General features: G+C 37.5%; 1 protein-coding gene across 1 annotated transcript; it reads right to left on the bottom strand.

Moving 5' to 3' along the window:
* LOC109847809 lies at positions 14,193-15,225 on the bottom strand. Its single transcript, XM_020417049.1, has 2 exons — positions 14,714-15,225; positions 14,193-14,556 (listed from the first exon to the last, which is right to left on the bottom strand). The coding sequence occupies exons 1-2, from the start codon at positions 15,223-15,225 to the stop codon at positions 14,193-14,195; spliced, it is 876 nt and encodes a 291-aa protein (XP_020272638.1).

Genomic DNA, 20,901 nt, shown 5'->3' with positions numbered 1-20,901 from the left:
CAGCAAAAGTATTTGTTTTTCGAATTCATTATATCTTCGTGATTACAATAAATCAAAGAAAACAGCCTTTTTATAAGACCCTTTTACCAACAAAAAGAAAACTACAACTCTTGAGCAAATAAACGCAGGATCGTTGTTTTGTATCGCTCTTCGTGGTCTTTGGCCTGTGCGGGAGGCGTTTAGCTCGGTGGACCACACGAATCGACAAATCAGTGAAGAGGGTTTAACGTTGATTTTCCTTCGTTATCGAATTGAAATTGAACGATAGCTTAATCGAATAAGATATCGTTCTTCTTGAAATTCAATCAAAGGCCTCGAATGTCCAAGGGATTGCTCAAGAACTTATATCTCTGGCTCTCTCTGCTTCTGGAATGCTCTAACAAATGCTTGATCTCGCAGAAGACGACCTAAGGGGGTATTTATAGCTCAGGGGTCGTAAACTGCAAAAACTCAAACAGACTGCACGAATTAGTACGGCGAGAACAGTGTTTACTGGCTTCGCTGGCGAGCCCAGTGTTTGCTGTCTCGGGCCCGCGAGACAGTAAATTTGCTGTCTCGCCCAGCGAGACAGTAAATACTGTCTCGGAAAACGACAGTTTCTCGCTGTAACTGTTCTCCCACGTTTCAAACTCCGTTATTTTGGCAGTTATCCACGTGATTTTCGCCCACGATGTTTCCCACGTCCTTTGGTAGTTAATGGACACGTGTAGGGTAGTTAAAAAGTTGGTTTTGACCATTTCAACACTGTCTTGCTGGCAAGACAGCAAACACTGTCTCGCTGGCGAGACAGCAAACACTGTCTCGCTGGCGAGACAGCAAAGCCTGTCTCGCTTGGCGAGACAGCAAACACTGTCTCGCTGGCGAGACAGCAAAGCCTGTCTCGCTGGCGAGACAGCAAAGCCTGTCTCGCTGGCGAGACAGTTCATACCTGCTTTGATTTTCTTAAAGCAGTATGAGGTCCCTTTGAGTGATTTTCTCTATGTCTGGGATATCTATTAGCATTTTTTGACACCTACACTTTGTTTTTACCCTAATTAATAGAAAGACATCTCTTTCAAATAGTGAGGTCACCACTGTACTTGTGAACTATCAGCTTAGGAAGAAAGACAATGAGTCTTCTAATGATGTAGTAGTGGAGGCATTAATTGCAAGAGGGAAAAATACAAACCGAAATAGGAGGTCGTAGTCTAGAGGAGCACATCTTTTAGTTGATAAGAATTAATGTGCTTTTTGCAAAGAAGATGGACATTAGAAGTCTGAATGCCCAAAGTTGAAAGATCAAGCCGAGAAGAATAAGGGGAAAGCTATACAAGCTCTAGAGGTGAATGTTACCAAAGCTAGTGGCGACAATTCAGATTCAGATTCTTTGGGCTACTCGTGCTCTGCCCTACCATCAGTTTGTGATGCCAACTCTACAGAGTGGATGTTGGATTCAGGTGCTTCATACCACATTTGTCCAAAAAGGGATTGGTTCTCCAGCTTTGATGATTTAGAAAGAGGGGATGTCGTGCTCATGGATAATGATCATGAATGTCCTATTTGTGGTATTGGAACAGTTCGGATAAGAATGTGTGACGGGGTGACTAGGAAGTTGAAGGAAGTGAGGTTCGTTCTGCAGTTGTCAAAGAACATCATTTCACTTGGAGTTTTGAAGGCAGCAGGCTATAGGATGATATTAGAGGATACATCTCTGAAGATCATAATGAGGTCCATAATTGTAATGAAGGGCGTTAGAAAGAATAATTTGTACTATTTACTTAGGAGCACGATCATAGGTGGAGCGCTAATGACTTCTATTGATTCAGCTAGACAGTGTCATTTGAGGAGGCTAGGACATTCGAGTGTTGATTCCGTGCATGGATTAGAGAGAGTTGCTTTGACCTGCAATTTGAAGTCATGTGAACATATTGGTGTGAGCAAGAAAACCAAGGTAAAGTTTGACACTTCTATTCACCAAACGAAGGGCTTTCTAGATGATGTTCATGTAGGCATTTGGAGGCCTTCCAAGGAGGCATCATTAGGAGGTAATAGGTATTTGGTTTTCTGTGTTGAAGATGTGGGATCGCTGCAATGGCACTCAAACACTAGAAGGGGGGTTGAATAGTGTTTATGAAATCTAATACGGAAACTTTAAATTTCAATAAATAATATCACAAAGAGTAAGAAAGATCAAACCAATGTGTAGACAATCACAGAAAATTGAATACGCAAATACAAGGATTTATACTGGTTCGGTCCTCCAGACCTACATCCAGTCCCCAAGCCTCGCTTGAGATTTCTCTACTATTTCCACTTGCAAAACAGCAAGCACTTGCAACCCGCAAGCAAACAGTACAACTTCGACAATCTTCAATTGCCAATGCCACAACAATCTCTTCTTTCAAGAGATTATCAAACTGAAACAAAATAGTACAACTCTTTCTCTTCCTATAAGCCTTGATGTGTAGATGTGAGTGACTTACAATAGGCTATAGGAATGGTTTTTGTTCTAGAGTAATGGAGTTTTAATCAAGAACAAAACTGAAAATAACACTCAGTTTTTCTCTTCAAAAATGGAGTTAAGAACTCAAGAAAAACTCAAGTTTATAGAAAGGAATTCTGATATAAAATTTCAGAACTTAACACCTATTTATAGGTATAATTTTCGTTCAAAAATATTCAAAAATAACTGCCAAAAACGTTCACAAAACGTTCATATTCATTTGAAAAATATAGCTGTTAGAATGGCTGTCTGGTCGACCAGATTGAGGCCTGGTCGACCAGAAAGGCTTTCTGGAAAATTTCCTGGTCGAATCTGGAGCCTCTGGTCGACCAGGTCCATATCTGGTCGTTCTTTCAAGAGATTATCAAACTGAAACAAAATGGTACAACTCTTTCTCTTCCTATAAGCCTTGATGTGTAGATGTGAGTGACTTGCAATAGGCTATAGGAATGGTTTTTGTTCTAGAGTAATGGAGATTTAATCAAGAACAAAACTGAAAATAACACTCAGTTTTTTTTCAAAGATGGAGTTAAGAACTCAAGAAAACTCAAGTTTATAGAAAGGAATATTGTCAGTTAATTTCAGAACTTAACACCTATTTATAGGCACAAGTTTAGTTCAAAATATTTCAAAAATAACTGCCAAAACGTTCATAAAACGTTCATGTTATTTGAAAGAAAATGACAGTTAGAAAGACTGTCTGGTCGACCAGATTGAGGCCTGGTCGACCGGAATCTACAGTCTGCCAAAATGGAAGAATTGGCTCCCATTCTGGTCGACCAGACAGAGATTTTTCTGAATCTCTGTATCTGGTTATTATATCTGGTCGACCAGACATTTCTTTGGTCGGCCAGAAACTATGTTATACATATTTTCAATAGTTTAAAATGTTATTCATTCGTTGATTAGACTTAGGATTATACTTAGAATATTTTCTATGATTTTCTAAGTGATTAGTGTGTTGTGTGTGTGATCAAGGCTTGTACAAAAATTCTAAAAAAAAAGACAAAATTACATCACTCTTGTAAAGTATATTTTCTTCTTGAAGCGCGAAGTGACTTGATTAACTTCATCTTTTTGATCTTTGAAATCTTGTCTTTGATATAGCCTTAATATCTTGATTGTTGCTTTGAGATGTATATCTTGAATCTGCAGTAAAATATGTTAGATAAACAATGATTTGTTATCATCAAAATACAAGAGATATTGTAACATCAACCATGTTCCCAACAATCTCCCCCTTTTTGATGATGACAAATAATATTGAAAAATTTTAATAACATACTTACTCCCCCTGCAACAATGCATACATGTTAATTTAACACACAAAAAAAATAGCACTTATTAGTAATCCTAATAGTATAACAATGCATACATGTCAATATTTCAATATTGCAATAGTTGTCAATATTTCAATATTCTAATATATCTCCCCCTTTGTCATTAACAAAAAGAAGAATAGAAAGAGAGATAATAATAAATAATGAAACAATTAATACATTTCTTCAATACAACCTAATATTTCTTCAACATGGCCTAAAACTTCAAATAAATCTTCAAGATTATGCACATAGTCCATTACATCTCCCATCCAAATAGGAAGACATAAGCTTGCAATGAAAATTAAGTTTTCTATGGGAGTCATATTGAATGTATTGTGTTGTTTAAGAAGAAATATTTCTCTATTTATAACCATGGAAGTAGTTATTAGAGACTAACCATCAAGTAGTTATTTAAGAATTGGTTAGAATAACTAAAATATGAGTTCAAAAATTTATGAAACATTTTTCTTATGTTAACCAAGATAAATAACAAGAATATTTGCTAAAAATAAAATTCATTAAGCAAAAGCAAACATACTTGTTCATTAATAACTAGCAAAAGCAAACATATCAAACATATTATTAATAAGAGTTTTAGAGTTCATACCGACCGTTCCAATTCCTACCACTTGACCCTTGTTGTTGTCACCGAAGGTAACGGTTCCTCCATCTTTAAGTTGTATGGAAGAGAATAAGTCCTTGTTCCCGGTCATGTGATTGGAACAGTCACTATCTAAAATCCATTTTTCCTTTTTATTAGGTACCTGCAAAATAAAAGAAATATGTTTTGGTACCCTTTAACTTTTGGGTCCATGAGATTAGCATTTAGGAAACCAAACCCAATAAGAATTTGGTTTACCTACATTGTATGAAAGATAGTTTTTAGAATCACAAATATCCTTTTTGTAATTTGATAAGTATATCTTTCTATCACTTAAACATACATTTTTAGGAACCCAAATGTAGTTGGATTTTAAAATATTCTTACATGCAACTTTCTTCATATGCATTTTTCTATCATTATGTGAAAATACCTTAGAACTAGCATGCATAGATGTATCACTATGTGCATGATAATTACTTTTCACAAATTTAGAATATAAATAAGCATGATTTTTCTTTTGCATAGAAGAGTATATTTTCTCATTACTGGAGTTAGAAAGTATGTTTTCTCATTACTGGAGTTAGAAACATATCCTAATCCTTGTTTACTCGTAGCAGGTAATTGATAAGAAAGTAGATTATCTAGATTCTCTTTTCCTTTGTTAAATTTACCAACATTCATTAATATAGTTTCATATTTGGTTTTAAGACTTTTAACATTATCATCCAAATTTGAAATACGAACTTTAAAGAAATCACATTCTTTTTTAAGAAGTTGATTGTTACTAGATAACTTGTAATTTTCAGAAAATAACTCTTTATTCTTCTCTTTAAGATCTTCTATTTGTGAAGCATAAGGAGAGACTAAAGTGTTATTCAAATTTTCATTTTCATTTTTTAATATTTTAAAAGAAGAATTTAGTTGCTTGTATTTCAAAAATAATTCGTTAAATGCGTCAAGTAACTCATCATGATTACTTACTTGATCATCATCAGATTCATTTGCCATAAGACACATATTCGCTTGATGATCTTCTTTTTCCTATTCTTCATTTGAAGATGACTGGTCACTATCATCCCATGTTATCGACAAAGCCTTCTTCTTTTTGTTCTTCACTAGTTCATTCTTGTTCTTTGTGAACCCGTTGAAATTGTTAGAAGACTTCGACTTTAACTTTTGTTGTAGGGGACAATCTTTCTTGTAGTGTCCTGGCTTATTACAACCAAAACAAGTGACTTTGTTAGTATCTTTGAATTTACTAGAAGAGAACTTACCTTTCTTCAAGAATTTTCTGAATTTGCGTGTGATTATTTCAAACTCTTCTTCGTCATCGGAATCCTCATCATCAGTAGATGCTTGGAAAGCAAGAACCTTCTTGTTCTTATCTTCACTATCCTTTTTCCGATCTTCAAGTTGCACCTCGTATGCCATCAAATTCCCTATCAAATTTTCTATTGTCAATGTGGAGAGATCGTTGGCTTCCTCTATCGCAGTAGTCTTCTTTTCCCAATCCGAAGTAAGAGCCCGGAGGATTTTCCTAACCATCTCCACTTGTGTATAGTCCTTTCCTAACGCAATTAGGGAGTTGATGATGTCGGTGAACCTTGTGAACATTTCACCAATTGTCTCGTTGTCTTTCATCTTGAACATTTCAAACCTGTGCACTAAAACAGAAATTTTTGAGTCTTTAACCTTAGAAGTTCCTTCGTGGGTTACCTCAAGTGTGTGCCAGATTTGATGTGCAGTGTTGGAAGTAGACACGCGGTTGAATTCATTCTTATCCATTGCGCAAAACAATGCATTCATTGCCTTGGCGTCAAGATTCGCATTTGTCCTTTCCACCAATGTCCATTCAGAATATGGAGTAGTAGGCTTGTTGTAATCAGACTCCACTATGTTCCAGAGATCAAATCCTATCGATTGAAGGTAGATCTTCATCCTACACTTCCAGTAGTTGTAGTTGGAACCATCGAAAAGTGGTGGTCTTTGAGTAGAATGTCCTTCCTTGAACTGTGATGTAGATGGTGTAGCCATTGTTATCCTTGATCAACCTGCTCTGATACCAATTGTGGGATCGCTGCAATGGCACTCAAACACTCGAAGGGGGGTTGAATAGTGTTTATGAAATCTAATGCGGAAACTTTAAATTTCAATAAAATAATATCACAAAGAGTAAGAAAGATCAAACCAATGTGTAGACAATCACAGAAAATTGCATACGCAAACACAAGGATTTATACTGGTTCGGTCCTCCAGACCTACATCCAGTCCCCAAGCCTCGCTTGAGATTTCTCCACTATTTCCACTTGCAAAACCGCAAGCACTTGCAACCCGCAAGCAAACCGTACAACCTTGACAATCTTCAATTGCCAATGCCACAACAATCTCTTCTTTCAAGAGATTATCAAATCAAAAACAAGATGGTACAACTTTCTCTTCCTATAAGCCTTGATGTGTAGATGTGAGTGACTTACAATAGGCTATAGGAATGGTTTTTGTTCTAGAGTAATGGAGTTTTAATCAAGAACAAAACTGAAAATAACACTCAGTTTTTCTCTTCAAAAATGGAGTTAAGAACTCAAGAAAAACTCAAGTTTATGGAAAGGAATCTTATCATTTAACTTCAGAACTTAACACCTATTTATAGGCACAAGTTTAGTTCAAAATATTTCAAAAATAACTGCCAAAACGTTCATAATGTGAGTGACTTGCAATAGGCTATAGGAATGGTTTTTGTTCTAGAGTAATGGAGATTTAATCAAGAACAAAACTGAAAATAACACTCAGTTTTTCTCTTCAAAGATGGAGTTAAGAACTCAAGAAAACTCAAGTTTATAGAAAGGAATATTGTCATTTAATTTCAGAACTTAACACCTATTTATAGGCACAAGTTTAGTTCAAAATATTTCAAAAATAACTGCCAAAACGTTCATAAAACGTTCATGTTATTTGAAAGAAAATGACAGTTAGAAAGACTGTCTGGTCGACCAGATTGAGGCCTGGTCGACCAGACAGGCCAAGTCTGGAGCCTCTGGTCGACCAGGTACATATCTGGTCGACCAGACAGAGATTTTTCAGACTCTCTGTTTCTGGTTGTTATATCTGGTCGACCAGACATTTCTTTGGTCGGCCAGAAACTATGTTATACATATTTTCAATAGTTTAAAATGTTATTCATTCGTTGATTAAACTTAGGATTATACTTAGAATATTTTCTATGATTTTCTAAGTGATTAGTGTGTTGTGTGTGTGATCAAGGCTTGTACAAAAATTCTAAAAAAAAAAAAGATAAAATTTACATCTTTTGAACTTCATCTTTTGATCTTTGAAATAGCCTTGATAATTTGATTGTTGCTTTGAGATGTATATCTTGAATCTGCAGTAAAATATGTTAGATAAATAATGATTTGTTATCATCAAAATACAAGAGATATTGTAACATCAACCATGTTCCCAACAGAAGAATATTCTAGGCTTTTTTGGGTTGTAACCAAGTCCCATTTGAGTGAAGTCCGAGTAGTCAATAATAGGTGGAAGAAGTGTATAGGCAGAAAGATAAATTTACCTAGTTCTGATTTTCATAATAAATACAAGAGGGATCATTTTCTGCATTTATGCTAGCTCAAAGCAGTTTGAGACACTTCATTGGAAATGAAACATTAAGGCAACAGGATGAGATGACAAATTTGATGAGTTGTTCCTTGCTAGAGAAGGATCGGTGTTTGATGTCAAGCAGTGGTTTGCAGAGGAGTTTTGGTGCTGAGGTTTTGACATATTAGAGCCACCTTATTTACAGGTTGCCGTCTGCCACGATTGGAGTATTTGGATCTGATGGAGCTGCTTCAGATTTTGAGTTTCTTTGGATATTTGGATGCCCAGCATATTGTCACATCGAGGATGTGAAAATTGATCTGAGTGCATATTTGGAATTTAGAGGTATGTTTGGCTACAAGTTATGGGATTCTAATATTGTTTTGAGCAGTATTATCATATTTAACTCTCAGCAGGTGGAGAGCGTTAGACAGATCATTGGGATATCACAGCGGGTGGAGAGTGATGTTACTTCACATTGGGTAGAGATTACTACATATTCTCCAGATCATTCTGTATCGTTTGGGATTCTAGCTGAGGTGACATAGATTGAGGGTCATGTTGGTGTGGATACAGATAATGAGTATGAAGATCAGAATTCGAGTGTAGCAGGTGGACACGGTTCAGATTTGGCTACAGTTGTTGGCTCACCTCAGGTGGATGTGTTTGGTAATTGTGTTTCTTCTACATATAGGGTTAAGGAGTTGAGCTCCAAAATATAGTTGGTGGGGAGAGATGCAAGTTTGGAAGAGAGTGTGTCTTTTCATTTTGAGGCCAACAGGGGCGTGATCAGCTACAGATTAGTTAGTGTTGATGATCAAAAGGTTGGTGAAGGATTAAGAATTCTTCTAGTTGGTTAAGGTCATTTGAGGCCATTTGAGTGAACTACGTGAGGGTTGATTTATTGGGTAAAAGGATACGTAGGCACTCATTTTCATGCAGCTAGTTTGATGAGTTGATACCGATATTTTAGAGTTTGTTTACATTCTTATTTGGGTTCTCGACTTGTTGTGGATTGAGTTTGTTATCGTGGATTGATTCCACTTTGTACTGGACATAACAAGTGGGACGTTTGGTTTGATTGGTGTCGGATCTGTTTTTGGAAAATTTCGCTAAGGTGGAGAATTGTAGAAATGGTGAAAACAGTTGAGAAGAACAGGAAAAATTAAGCAAGAAACAGTTTGGAGGTTTCCCGGTCGACCGCGACAACATGTGTGGTCGACCGGAAACATGTACACTACAGGGTAGGTTCTGGTTTTCTGTCTGGCCGATCGCGAAAACTTCGGCGGTTGACCATGGACCCTGTAATGAGTTTTTTGGTTTCTGTCATTCTGGCTGATCGACCACGATGATTTCGACGGTCGACCGCCAGTCGGGTTTTGGCCTGATTGTGATTTCCTATTCTGATTAGGAATTGTGTTTTATATAAATACAAACATGATTTTAGGGTTTTAGGGTGTTGAAAAGGGGTTTGTTTTATGCATAGAATAGAGAGTTTTCTGAGCAATTTGGTTAGGGTTTTGTTTGAGTGATTTTAGAGGTTTGTTTGAGAGATTGTGAGTGACTTTGTAATCTCTATTTGTACTCTCCTTCTCTATTAGTGAAAACCCATCCCCTACTTGCCCCGTGGACGTAGGCAACTTATCGAACCACGTAAAATTCATTTATTTGTATTTGTGGTATTATTTTGATCTTGTGTGACCTTCTCTTCGCGTTTGTGTGGATTTCCTCGGATCCCAACAACATGTGCCACGAGTTTTGTGGCACATATATTTATCACCACTCTCGATACATATATGTGTTGTGAGTTTTGCGATATATATATGTGTCATGATCCTTATGACACATTTATATGTCATAAATTTTACGATACATTCTCACATGTGTAGAAAGACGTTCTCCACACATGTTCCACTGATACTTTTGATATGTATCGCGCTTCATTTATGCGCTTCATTTATGCGCTTCATTTATACGACACAAATATGTATCACATAAAAACAAAAAATGCATTATAATTTACAACTTTTGTGGTTGCATGTGCTCGTGTTTTGATTCCAAAGAGCAGCAAAGGGTTATAAATGTTGCCAAGTTAATTTTATCCTCATTTTCTTGGCAAATCAATTAATGTTTCTTCTTTGGGAATGAGGAGATCAAGAAAGTATTTGCTTGGTGGATTCGCGGAGGTTAAAGAATCATTTTCATGGTCATCATTAAATTTGTCTGCGAGTTAAACATTGAGCAAGTCTTCACAACTGATTGAACATCTCGTGAATAGTGCCCATTTTATCCTAGACTCAATTATATAAGGGGTAAAATGTATTTTGATTATCCAAAATGCATCCGCATTTGTAGTATCACTTGGGATCTGAATAAGGAAATCAAAACATACATTATTTGTTATAACCTAAAATCATTGGATCAACCATGTGGCAATGTTATATGCCTCTCGTTATGTATCTTAGTTGGAATCCTAAGAAAATATATAATACATATTAACTTGTTGCTAGTTGCTCCATATGAATTTTGGGTCCAAATTAAAAGAAGTGCGCAAATTAAAATATTCCACATGTGCATTATAGAGATACGATTCTCATATGTAACATTTGTTCTTCACTTGGAATCTGGATTAAATGGAGAATACATATAATTAGGATCTAGATTGGACGTGTACAAAATTGCACCTAGAATCGAATGCAAAATGTATTTTATGATTTCCATCGTACGTGATGATATTTTAATAATTTGGCCCTTTAGACATAATGTAACTTGTGTATCGTTCCAACTTTCTACTCAATCAAATCCATCAGCTAAAAGATTAATGTTCACTAGTTTTTCTATGGTATCTTCACTAGTTTTGACCAAATGCCATCTGAAACACCTCACTTGCACTCATAGAAACAAACCAAAGGCCTAAAAATAGCTATCCCAAGAACAAGGCCCTTCACAACATAAAACCTCACCATTCCGTAAAAGGTCATATACCCACCTCAACCATTTAGCCCCCACTCTTGTTCGACATAAGGGGTCCATGTCTTGCGTGCTTAATTAAGATCTAACAACTTCCTACTTGGATTCATGACAATGAGGAACCAACATGTAACATGGAGATTATGGTTAGGTGCATGGCCATGGCATGGCAAACCACCATCATGGGCACGTAAGGATCTTTATTACCATGAAAAGGACCAAACAAAGCAAAGGTCCCTTGATGGGGACTCGCCCCTTCCATTTCCAAAAATAGAGAAGGATGAAGTGAGCCATTCACATGGCTTGAAGCCCCCCACCAAAATTTTCTCAAAGGACATCACACGTGTGAGATGATATGATGTTACGTGATGAGGCTTTAGTGCAATCTCTGAGGAGCCCACGCTATTGCTCTTCATGCATGACGCATCACTGTCTGTTTTTTTTTTTTTGAATGAAATAGAGTATTATTAACCTATCATATATATATATATATATATATATATATATAGGAGAGAGAGAGAGAGATTAATGCTGTATCCTTAGTCATAACGAGGGTGATTTTCCTCCTTAACGCCTCTAAACACTACATGATGAGCGACATTGTGGATGATACCCCATCGCGTTGAACTTGATTTACATATTCTAAACCTCAACCACCACAGTTTGGGCTGTGAACCCGTCGATCGTTTTGACCCTTCATCAACTCGTATCAATTTTACGGTTTTTGAATGAATAGAAACTTTTCACATGCTTGATGGAGGAGTCAAACGCATGACGGATTCACCCCAAACTTGGATATGTTGCGAGGTTTTCGAATATGGTAGATCAAGTTTCAACGGAGCTGGATCGTCCATAATGTCGCTCAATCATTGTGTTTCTAGAGGCGTCAAGGAGGAAAATTTCCCCTCCTAATGACAAGGATACCCATTAATCTCACTATATATTATATATATATATATATATATTATATATATATATATATATATATATATATATATATATATATATAAACTAGAATGTAAGCTTTTACAAAAGATATATGATTGTTATTTGGCCAGAGACTCCGAGATGGAGGAATGAAACCAAATCACCAAAAGATGTCTCGGAAATAAGAACAAAACTAAACATCGTGCCCAAAGAAGACAACTAGATATAACCAGTCTTCCTCGCGATCCCTTGGGACCTGAATCCTCAAAACCAAAACCAAAACATCTGCAAAGCCACTACCCTTGAGGACCTGGAAATCCATTACTGTCTGCACTTGACTCTGTAATATCGGGTAGCCCCGAGCTGGATATGAAATTTTTCAACTTGATAGCTTTCTTAGAGGAGGAGGCACCTATCCAGAAAAGAAGAAAGTGAACAGCCTTGTTGATGATTTGCTGAGGTGTGGTAGACAAGTTAGAGAAGATGAAATCAGTCCTAGCTTTCCAAAGGACCCAACAAACGGTGGAGAAGCTGAAGCCCCATAGCAGCCGAATAGGAGCTAGGATGGACGAGTCTGAGCAGATAGAGGGACAATGGTTTATGTTGGTGAGGAGAGATACAATACCGATTTTCGAAAGCCAGGGAACCCAGATTTGCTTGGCGAAATGGCACGTGAGGAAAAGGTGGTCATGAGACTCTTGTTCATTGCAAAAGGAACATGTAGAGTCTGCCAGCCAACCCTGAGCTGCTAATCTATCCTTTGTTTTCAATCTGTTCTGGCTAAGAAGCCAGGAAAACATCTGACCTTTGCTACGCAGCAGCTTATTCCATACTATAGAGTTGTATGGAAAACAATGACCTCTATCCGTGATGAATTTATATATGGATCACACCGTTGTAGGCATATAAAATTGCTTATAGGTCCCTTAGCTCAGCTCGGCACGAACCGACAAACCAACGAGGCGACGAGATCGACGAATCGCACGGAAGCGATGGAATGAATCCACCCGCGTGCAGAATCAAGCTAATGAGTTGAGGAATCAACGAGTCGTCCAACCGAAAGCGGACTCGACCGAATTACGATCGAATCAAGATCAGTTTCGGACTCAGACTCAGAAGTGGATTTACTGCCTAATCAGGATCCGGACTTACTGCCAAATCTGGAATCAAGTCAACGAGTCGTTTCCAGGTCAATCAACCACACAACAGAAACACAACCGAATCAAGTCCAGATCAACAACGAAGCGCAGAACCGGACAACGGAAAAATGACGGAACGAACAACACCCGGAGGGGCTCGGCCGAAACCGAGCCACCCCCTGGGGTGGCCGAGCAAGCTGAGCTCGGCATGAGCCGAGCCACCTTGAGGTGGCCGGCCACCTAGGGGGTCGGCCACACGTGCACACGGGCACAGTGACGCTTGGCTATAAATAGGAGAGGGGGTTGTTCATTTTGGAGGGTCGAACTTTCAAGAGCCGAAACTCTGCCGGATTGAAGAGTGAACTCGGAATTTGAAGACCAGAAGACTTGCACCATTCAGATCTGATCCTCGGCGACCATCCACGTCAGAAAAGGCAGGATCTCGAGAGGAAGAAAGAACAGATCTGAGATCTACACGAGGCTACACTCCAGATCTAAGCTTGGTCTTAGATCTCGAGATCCGAGCGATTATTCCCTTGGTGGATTAATCCCTCCCGGCTATTATTCCCTTCGTGGAATAATACCCGCATACTCGTGTAGATCCGACCGGATCTAGATCGCGCGGTGGTCCACGGATTAACCCCGGCGCAGGCAAAGAACCCACCAAAGCGAGCGACCGCAAAACAGGAGCTCGTGATTTGTTCACAGAGGAGAGTTGTAATTTTTCTTTATTTTCTTTGATTTAGTTGTAACCGGATCTATAAAAGACCGGATCTTTTGTAACTCGAAAAGTTGTAACTCAAGATGACAATTATCTCATTAATGAAGAAAGCAACAGTTTTCCACGCGAACAACCGTGAAGGACTTAGAGGCTGAAGCTGGCCAGGATGGTCTGTCAGCTGTAGGAGAAGGGGCAAGATTGGATTCATGTAGTAGTTGGATGAGAGCTTGCACTTGATCTCTGTCGTGTATGGAAGTTAGTCGCCTGAGAATTGGTCTCCACGACCATCTCCCCCCCCCCCCCCCACCCCCACCCAACCCTGAGAGGACTCAGCTGAGACTTGTTTGGAGAAGGCCAGAAGATAGGCCTTGAGAAATAAGCTAGCAAGGGAGTTATCTCCTATCCATTTGTCTTCCCAAAAGAGAATCCTAGATCCTTAACCTAGTGCCCATTTGACAGATCCAGTAAAAAATTGGTAGCAGGAGGTAACATCCTTCCAGAATTTAGAGCTATGATAAACAGGAGAGGGGTTGTGCAGGTTGGAGTGATAGATGGACTGGAGGACTTTTCCTACGTAGTTGCTATTGTCAAGGAAATTCCATAGCCATTTGGATAGGAGGGAGATGTTGAATAAGTGGAGATTGGAGACTCCAATTCCATAGCCATTTGGATAGGAGGGAGATGTTGAATAAGTGGAGATTGGAGACTCCAAGACCTCCACAGGCTTTAGGTGAGCAAACTGCATCAGATTGGAGACTCCAAGACCTCCACAGGCTTTAGGTGAGCAAACTGCATCCCATCTGACAGGGTGAATGTGTTTGATATTAGCATTTGTACCTCCCCATAGGAAATCACATCTGATTCTATTAATATTTTTGATGAGCCAACAAGGGAGTTTGAAGAAGGACATGTAGTAAAGGGGGTATGGAGGAGAGGATAGATTTGAGGAGAACCAGCCTTCCACCAATGAAAAGTTGTTTACTCTTGCATATGGAGAGCTTATGATGGAGAGAGATGAGCAAAGGTTGCCAATCAGCCCTAGAGAGGGATCCTCTTTTCAGGGGAAGGCCGAGGTACTTAAAAGGAGGGGATGCAAAGGAGCAATTGAGAATGTTGGCTAGGAGAGGCCCCTTGGTAGATGATTTACCACTGTAGAATAGGTTAGATTTGGAGAAGTTGATAGATAGCCCAGAGGTATATTCAAAGAGATATAAAATAGATTTAAGATTGGTAATGTCTGTGAGATTAGCCTTGTAGAAGATAATTGTGTCGTCTGCAAACTGTAACGACTTGATGTCGTTGAGCATGCCCTTCAAATGGAGTTTAGAAAGATCCCCGTGGTCACAACTATTGTGAAGCATCCTGCACAGGACATCAACCATGAGTAGAAACAACATGGGGGAGAGAGGGTCTCCTTGTTTAAGACCCCTCTGGCAAGTGAAGGGGTTAGTTGGAGACCCATTGACCATAACAGACGAGGTAGAAGATATCAGAATGGAATAAATCCACGAACACCATTTGGGCCCAAAGCCTCTAGTCTAAAGGATTGACAATAGGAAGTCCCAGCTAACACAGTCAAATGCTTTGTGAAAATTTAGCTTTATGATACAGGCTTCGATCTTTTTGGAGAAGCACTGGTTAACCATCTCATGTCCCAGAATAACAGAGTCAATGGTAAATTTGTCATGCTGAAATGCAAATTGTGTGGGGTGAACTAAAGATGGGAGAAAGGGGCTTACCCTGTTGGCTAACACTTTGGTGAAAATTTTGAAAAGGCCGTTGAGGAGACATATGGGTCTAAAGTCTGAAGCATGAGTGGGAGATGATGTTTTAGGAATAAGGGATATGAATGAGCGGTTGATGAGATGTAGTTGTGTCGTGTCTGTGAAGAGGTGGTTGAAAAAAGCTAAGATGTCTGGTTTGAGAACTTCCCAAAAGGATTAATAGAAAAGGATGGAGAAGCCATCAGGACCTGGGGCTTTGTCTGGGTGAAGACCAAAGGCTGCAGCTCTGATTTCTTGTTCTGAGAAAGGGTTGTCTAAAGAGTGGAGGAGGGGGTGTGGTTGAGGGTATAGATGGCTCCAATCTAATTGGACAGAGGTGTTGGGCTGGGCTTTGAAAAGGTCGGAGAAGAATTGGAGGAATGCCTATTTATTCTCTTCCTCAGTGAAGATAAGGGTGTTGTTGACTGTGATGTGAGGAATGAAGTTCTTTCTTCTATGGTGGGAGGCTATTTTGTGGAAGAATGAGGTATTGGAATCACCCTCTTGCAGCCACTGGAGTCTGGACCTTTGTTTCCAGTAGTTTTCTTCTTGCTTGGCAAGAGAGGAGAGATTATTTCTGAGGGAGTTTCTAAGGTTGATCTCTGAGGTATGGAGGGGTCTGCTTTCTTCCAAGATGTTGAGGGAATGGATGGTGTTAAGATAGGTGGATTTATTAGAGATGCTTGAGCCAAAAATATCCTTCCTCTATCTCTTGATTCTTCTTTTGAGGATTTTGAGTTTCAGGTGAAAGGACTGAACAAGATTTCCTCTACAAGATAAGCTATTCCAGCAAGAAGTAACAAAGGATGAGAATGATAGATGGGAGAACCAGACCTTTTCCATTCTGAATGGGGGCTTAGGAGGGACACAAGATGTATCTAAGATGAGGAAGTCGTGATCTAAACATGAGGATAGGTGACAGTACTGAACTGATGATGGGAATTTAGATTCAAAGTCTAATGATATGAAGAACCTGTCAAGTCTAGCTAGGATTGGGGGAGATCTCATGTTGGACCAAGTATATCTTTTACCGTTAAGGAGAAGGTCAATGAGAAACAGAGAGTTGATAAGTTGGTAAAAGTTATTAATATTTGAGTGGGAGACAGATCTGCCACTTCTCTCATCCGCTGAAAGAGTGACATTAAAGTCTCCGAAAAGGGCCCAAGGGAGAGGGAACATGAGTTTAATTCTATGAAGCTCCCACCAACAGACATCTCTTTTTGTTTTTTCGGTAGGAGCATAGATGGAGATGGCAATGAATTTCCAATTGAGTGCTCTATGATTGAGGATGGCAGAGACCAAAAATATACCTACGTATGAGTCCAGACAATCAAACAGAGAATCATTCCACCCTAGCAAAACACCCCCTCTAGAGTCAATAGCATCCAACTGAAGCCAAGAAGTAATTCTAGAGCTACCAATTTTTTAAAGGACAACAGGTCTGTAGGTGTTAAGCTTAGATTCTTGACTCCCTATGAGATCAATTGAGGAAAGAAGGATACAATCCCTTATCAGCCTACTTTTGGTGGAGTCATTGATATCCCTGACATTCCATGAACCTATCTTCATAACAATGACATAGATAACAACTACAGGGGAGGAGAAACGCGAATCACGAGGCTGTCTGTTAGTATGTTTGTGCGTCATTCCTGTCCCTTGGAATGCACCAATTAATACCGTGTCCAAATTTGTGAAGTGAAGGTGAGCTATGTTTAGACTCTCTCTTAACAAGTAGTGAAAATAGACTAACCGTTCGCTCGAACAACTTTTTACTCCCTCGTTTCGCATCACAACTTTTCAAGTTTTAGTATAGTGACCAAATCCTTTGACAAAATTAATTCTATATTTGGTCAACTTGTTAAAAATCTTAGGGCTTTTTGTCTTTAGGTCCAATAGTTTACCTCCCTTTATTTTTAAACCCAAGTAGTATTGGTTGTATCTCTAAGTCCAAATTTCTTTTTGTATTTGTCTTTAAACCCAAATCCAAAATACAATACTTTCAGCAGTGGGTCCCCCCATATATTTTTCTTAAATTCCGGTTATACCCTCCCACTTATAGAATTCATTTAAGTGGGTCCCCCTTAAATAAAATAAACGAAATGGAGAGAGAGGGGGGAAACTGGCGGTAAATTTCCCCCCTCCATTCTCTCTCCGTCCTCTCTCTGCCCCCCTCTTCTTCTCCCTTTCTCTCACTCCATTAATAGAACTCAACACTCTCTCCTATAACCCATCATTTAATCACTCTCTCTTACAACCCATCAATTAATTCTCACCAACTTTCTGGGCATTTGAAGGTAGAAATTTGCAATTTACTCAACTACCAAGTTGTTAGCATTAATTTCTCATTTTAACCATGACAATTATTTGATAAGTTAGTTAAATGAGTTCATAAAAAAATTTTAATTTGTTATTTTTAGTAAAATGTTAGATAACTGAGGTTTTGTAATTAACCACCCATTAATTTCACATTAGTTATTTCACATAATTATTTTGCACTTCTTATTTCACATTATTATTTCACATAATTAGTTATTTCACATAATGTTATTTCACATAATTATTTTTAGTAAAATGTTATTGTTATGAATTCATAACAATTAGTTAAATATTAGTTAAATTTGTTATAATTGATGAAATTTTTGTTAAATTTGATCTTAGTATAGAATGATAACATGTAAGTATAGCATGAATTACCAGACTTATAAGTATAGCATATTAATATAAGTAGAGCATGTTATACTGTAAGTATAGCACATTAATACTGTAAGTATAGCACATTATACTGTAAGTATAGCACATTAACCTGTAAGTATAACATGTTATATTGTAAGTATAGCACGTTATCATGTAAGTATAGCATGTTATATTGTAAGTATAACACGTTATCATGAAAGTATAACACGTTATCATGTAAGTATAGCACATTAACCTGTAAGTATAACATGTTATATTGTAAGTATAGCACGTTATCATGTAAGTATAGCATGTTATATTGTAAGTATAACACGTTATCATGAAAGTATAACACGTTATCATCTAAGTATAGCACGTTAACCTATAAGTATAACATGTTATTCAGTAAGTATAGCACGTTAACTTGTAAGTATAGCACGTTAGTTAGTAAGTATAACACGTTAACATGTAAGTATAACACATTATTCAGTAAGCATAGCACATTATCATGTAAGTATAGTACGTTATCCTATAAGTATAGCACGTTATTCAGGAAGTATAGCATGTTATCCTATAAGTATAGCACGCTATCAGGAAGTATAGCACGTTAACCTGTAAGTATAGCACCTTAACCAGTAAGTATAGCACGTATAATGTGCTATACTTACAGTATAACATGCTATACTAACAGTATAACGTGATATACTTTCAGATTAACATACTATACTTACAAGTCTTGTATTTCATGCTATACTTACATGTTATCATTCTACACTAAGATCAAATTTAACTAAAATATCATCAATCAATTATATACAAATTTAACTAACATTTAAATATAGGTTAACGTGCTATACTTTCAGGTTAACGTGTTATACTTTCATGTTAACGTGTTATACTTATAATATAACGTGCTATACTTTCAGGTTAACGTGCCATACTTACAATATAACGAGCTATACTTACAATATAACGTGCTATACTTTCAGGTTAACGTGCCATACTTACAATATAACGAGCTATACTTACAATATAACGTGCTATACTTTCAGGTTAACGTGTTATACTTACAATATAACGTGCTATACTTTCAGGTTAACGTGTTATACTTACAATATAACGTGCTATACTTTCAGGTTAACGTGTTATACTTACAATATAACGTGCTATACTTTCAGGTTAACGTGTTATACTTTCATGTTAACGTGTTATACTTATAATATAACGTGCTATACTTTCAGGTTAACGTGCCATACTTACAATATAACGTGCTATACTTACAGGTTAATGTGCTATACTTACATGATAACGTGTTATACTTTCATGATAACGTGTTATACTTACAATATAACATGCTATACTTACATGATAACGTGCTATACTTACAATATAACATGTTATACTTACAGGTTAATGTGCTATACTTACAGTATAATGTGCTATACTTACAGTATTAATGTGCTATACTTACAGTATAACATGCTCTACTTATATTAATATGCTATACTTATAAGTCTGGTAATTCATGCTATACTTACATGTTATCATTCTATACTAAGATCAAATTTAACAAAAATTTCATCAATTATAACAAATTTAACTAATATTTAACTAATTGTTATGAATTCATAACAATAACATTTTACTAAAAATAATTATGTGAAATAACATTATGTGAAATAACTAATTATGTGAAATAATAATGTGAAATAAGAAGTGCAAAATAATTATGTGAAATAACTAATGTGAAATTAATGGGTGGTTAATTACAAAACCTCAGTTATCTAACATTTTACTAAAAATAACGAATTAAAATTTTTTTATGAACTCATTTAACTAACTTATCAAATAATTGTCATGGTTAAAATGAGAAATTAATGCTAACAACTTGGTAGTTGAGTAAATTGCAAATTTCTACCTTCAAATGCCCAGAAAGTTGGTGAGAATTAATTGATGGGTTGTAGGAGAGAGTGATTAAATGATGGGTTATAGGAGAGAGTGTTGAGTTCTATTAATGGAGTGAGAGAAAGGGAGAAGAAGAGGGGGGCAGAGAGAGGACGGAGAGAGAATGGAGGGGGGAAATTTACCGCCAGTTTCCCCCCTCTCTCTCCATTTCGTTTATTTTATTTAAGGGGGACCCACTTAAATGAATTCTATAAGTGGGAGGGTATAACCGGAATTTAAGAAAAATATATGGGGGGACCCACTGCTGAAAGTATTGTATTTTGGATTTGGGTTTAAAGACAAATACAAAAAGAAATTTGGACTTAGAGATACAACTAATACTACTTGGGTTTAAAAATAAAGGGAGGTAAACTATTGGACCTAAAGACAAAAAGCCCTAATTTTTAATTTGTCGTAAACCCTTTGGATCTCGGAGCGTGTTGTACAAAATACATCTGTAACGTTTATAATCCCCACGAGATTCCCTATTATCTTTGTGATAATTTTTTTTGGAGATGCGTGGGGAATTTGGGAAGGCACGGGGGGTCTCCGGACCGATATTCGAGTTATATCGCTAACTCTCATCTAGGAGGAAACTCCGTATGTGTGGGTCCTACCTTCTATTCCCATTTTTTTTTCAGGTTAAGCAGATGGGATCGAACCAATGATCTGGTGATAAATGCCGATATTAACGGATGAGCGTTCAGGTTAAGCAGATGGGATCGAACCAATGATCTGGTGATAAATGCCGATATTAACGGATGA

This window comes from Asparagus officinalis, chromosome 7 (assembly GCF_001876935.1).
Source record: "Asparagus officinalis chromosome 7, Aspof.V1, whole genome shotgun sequence".
Taxonomy (NCBI): domain Eukaryota; kingdom Viridiplantae; phylum Streptophyta; class Magnoliopsida; order Asparagales; family Asparagaceae; genus Asparagus; species Asparagus officinalis.
The sequence above is the reverse complement of the archived record's forward strand: the minus strand, read 5'-3'. Positions and strand labels throughout refer to the sequence as shown.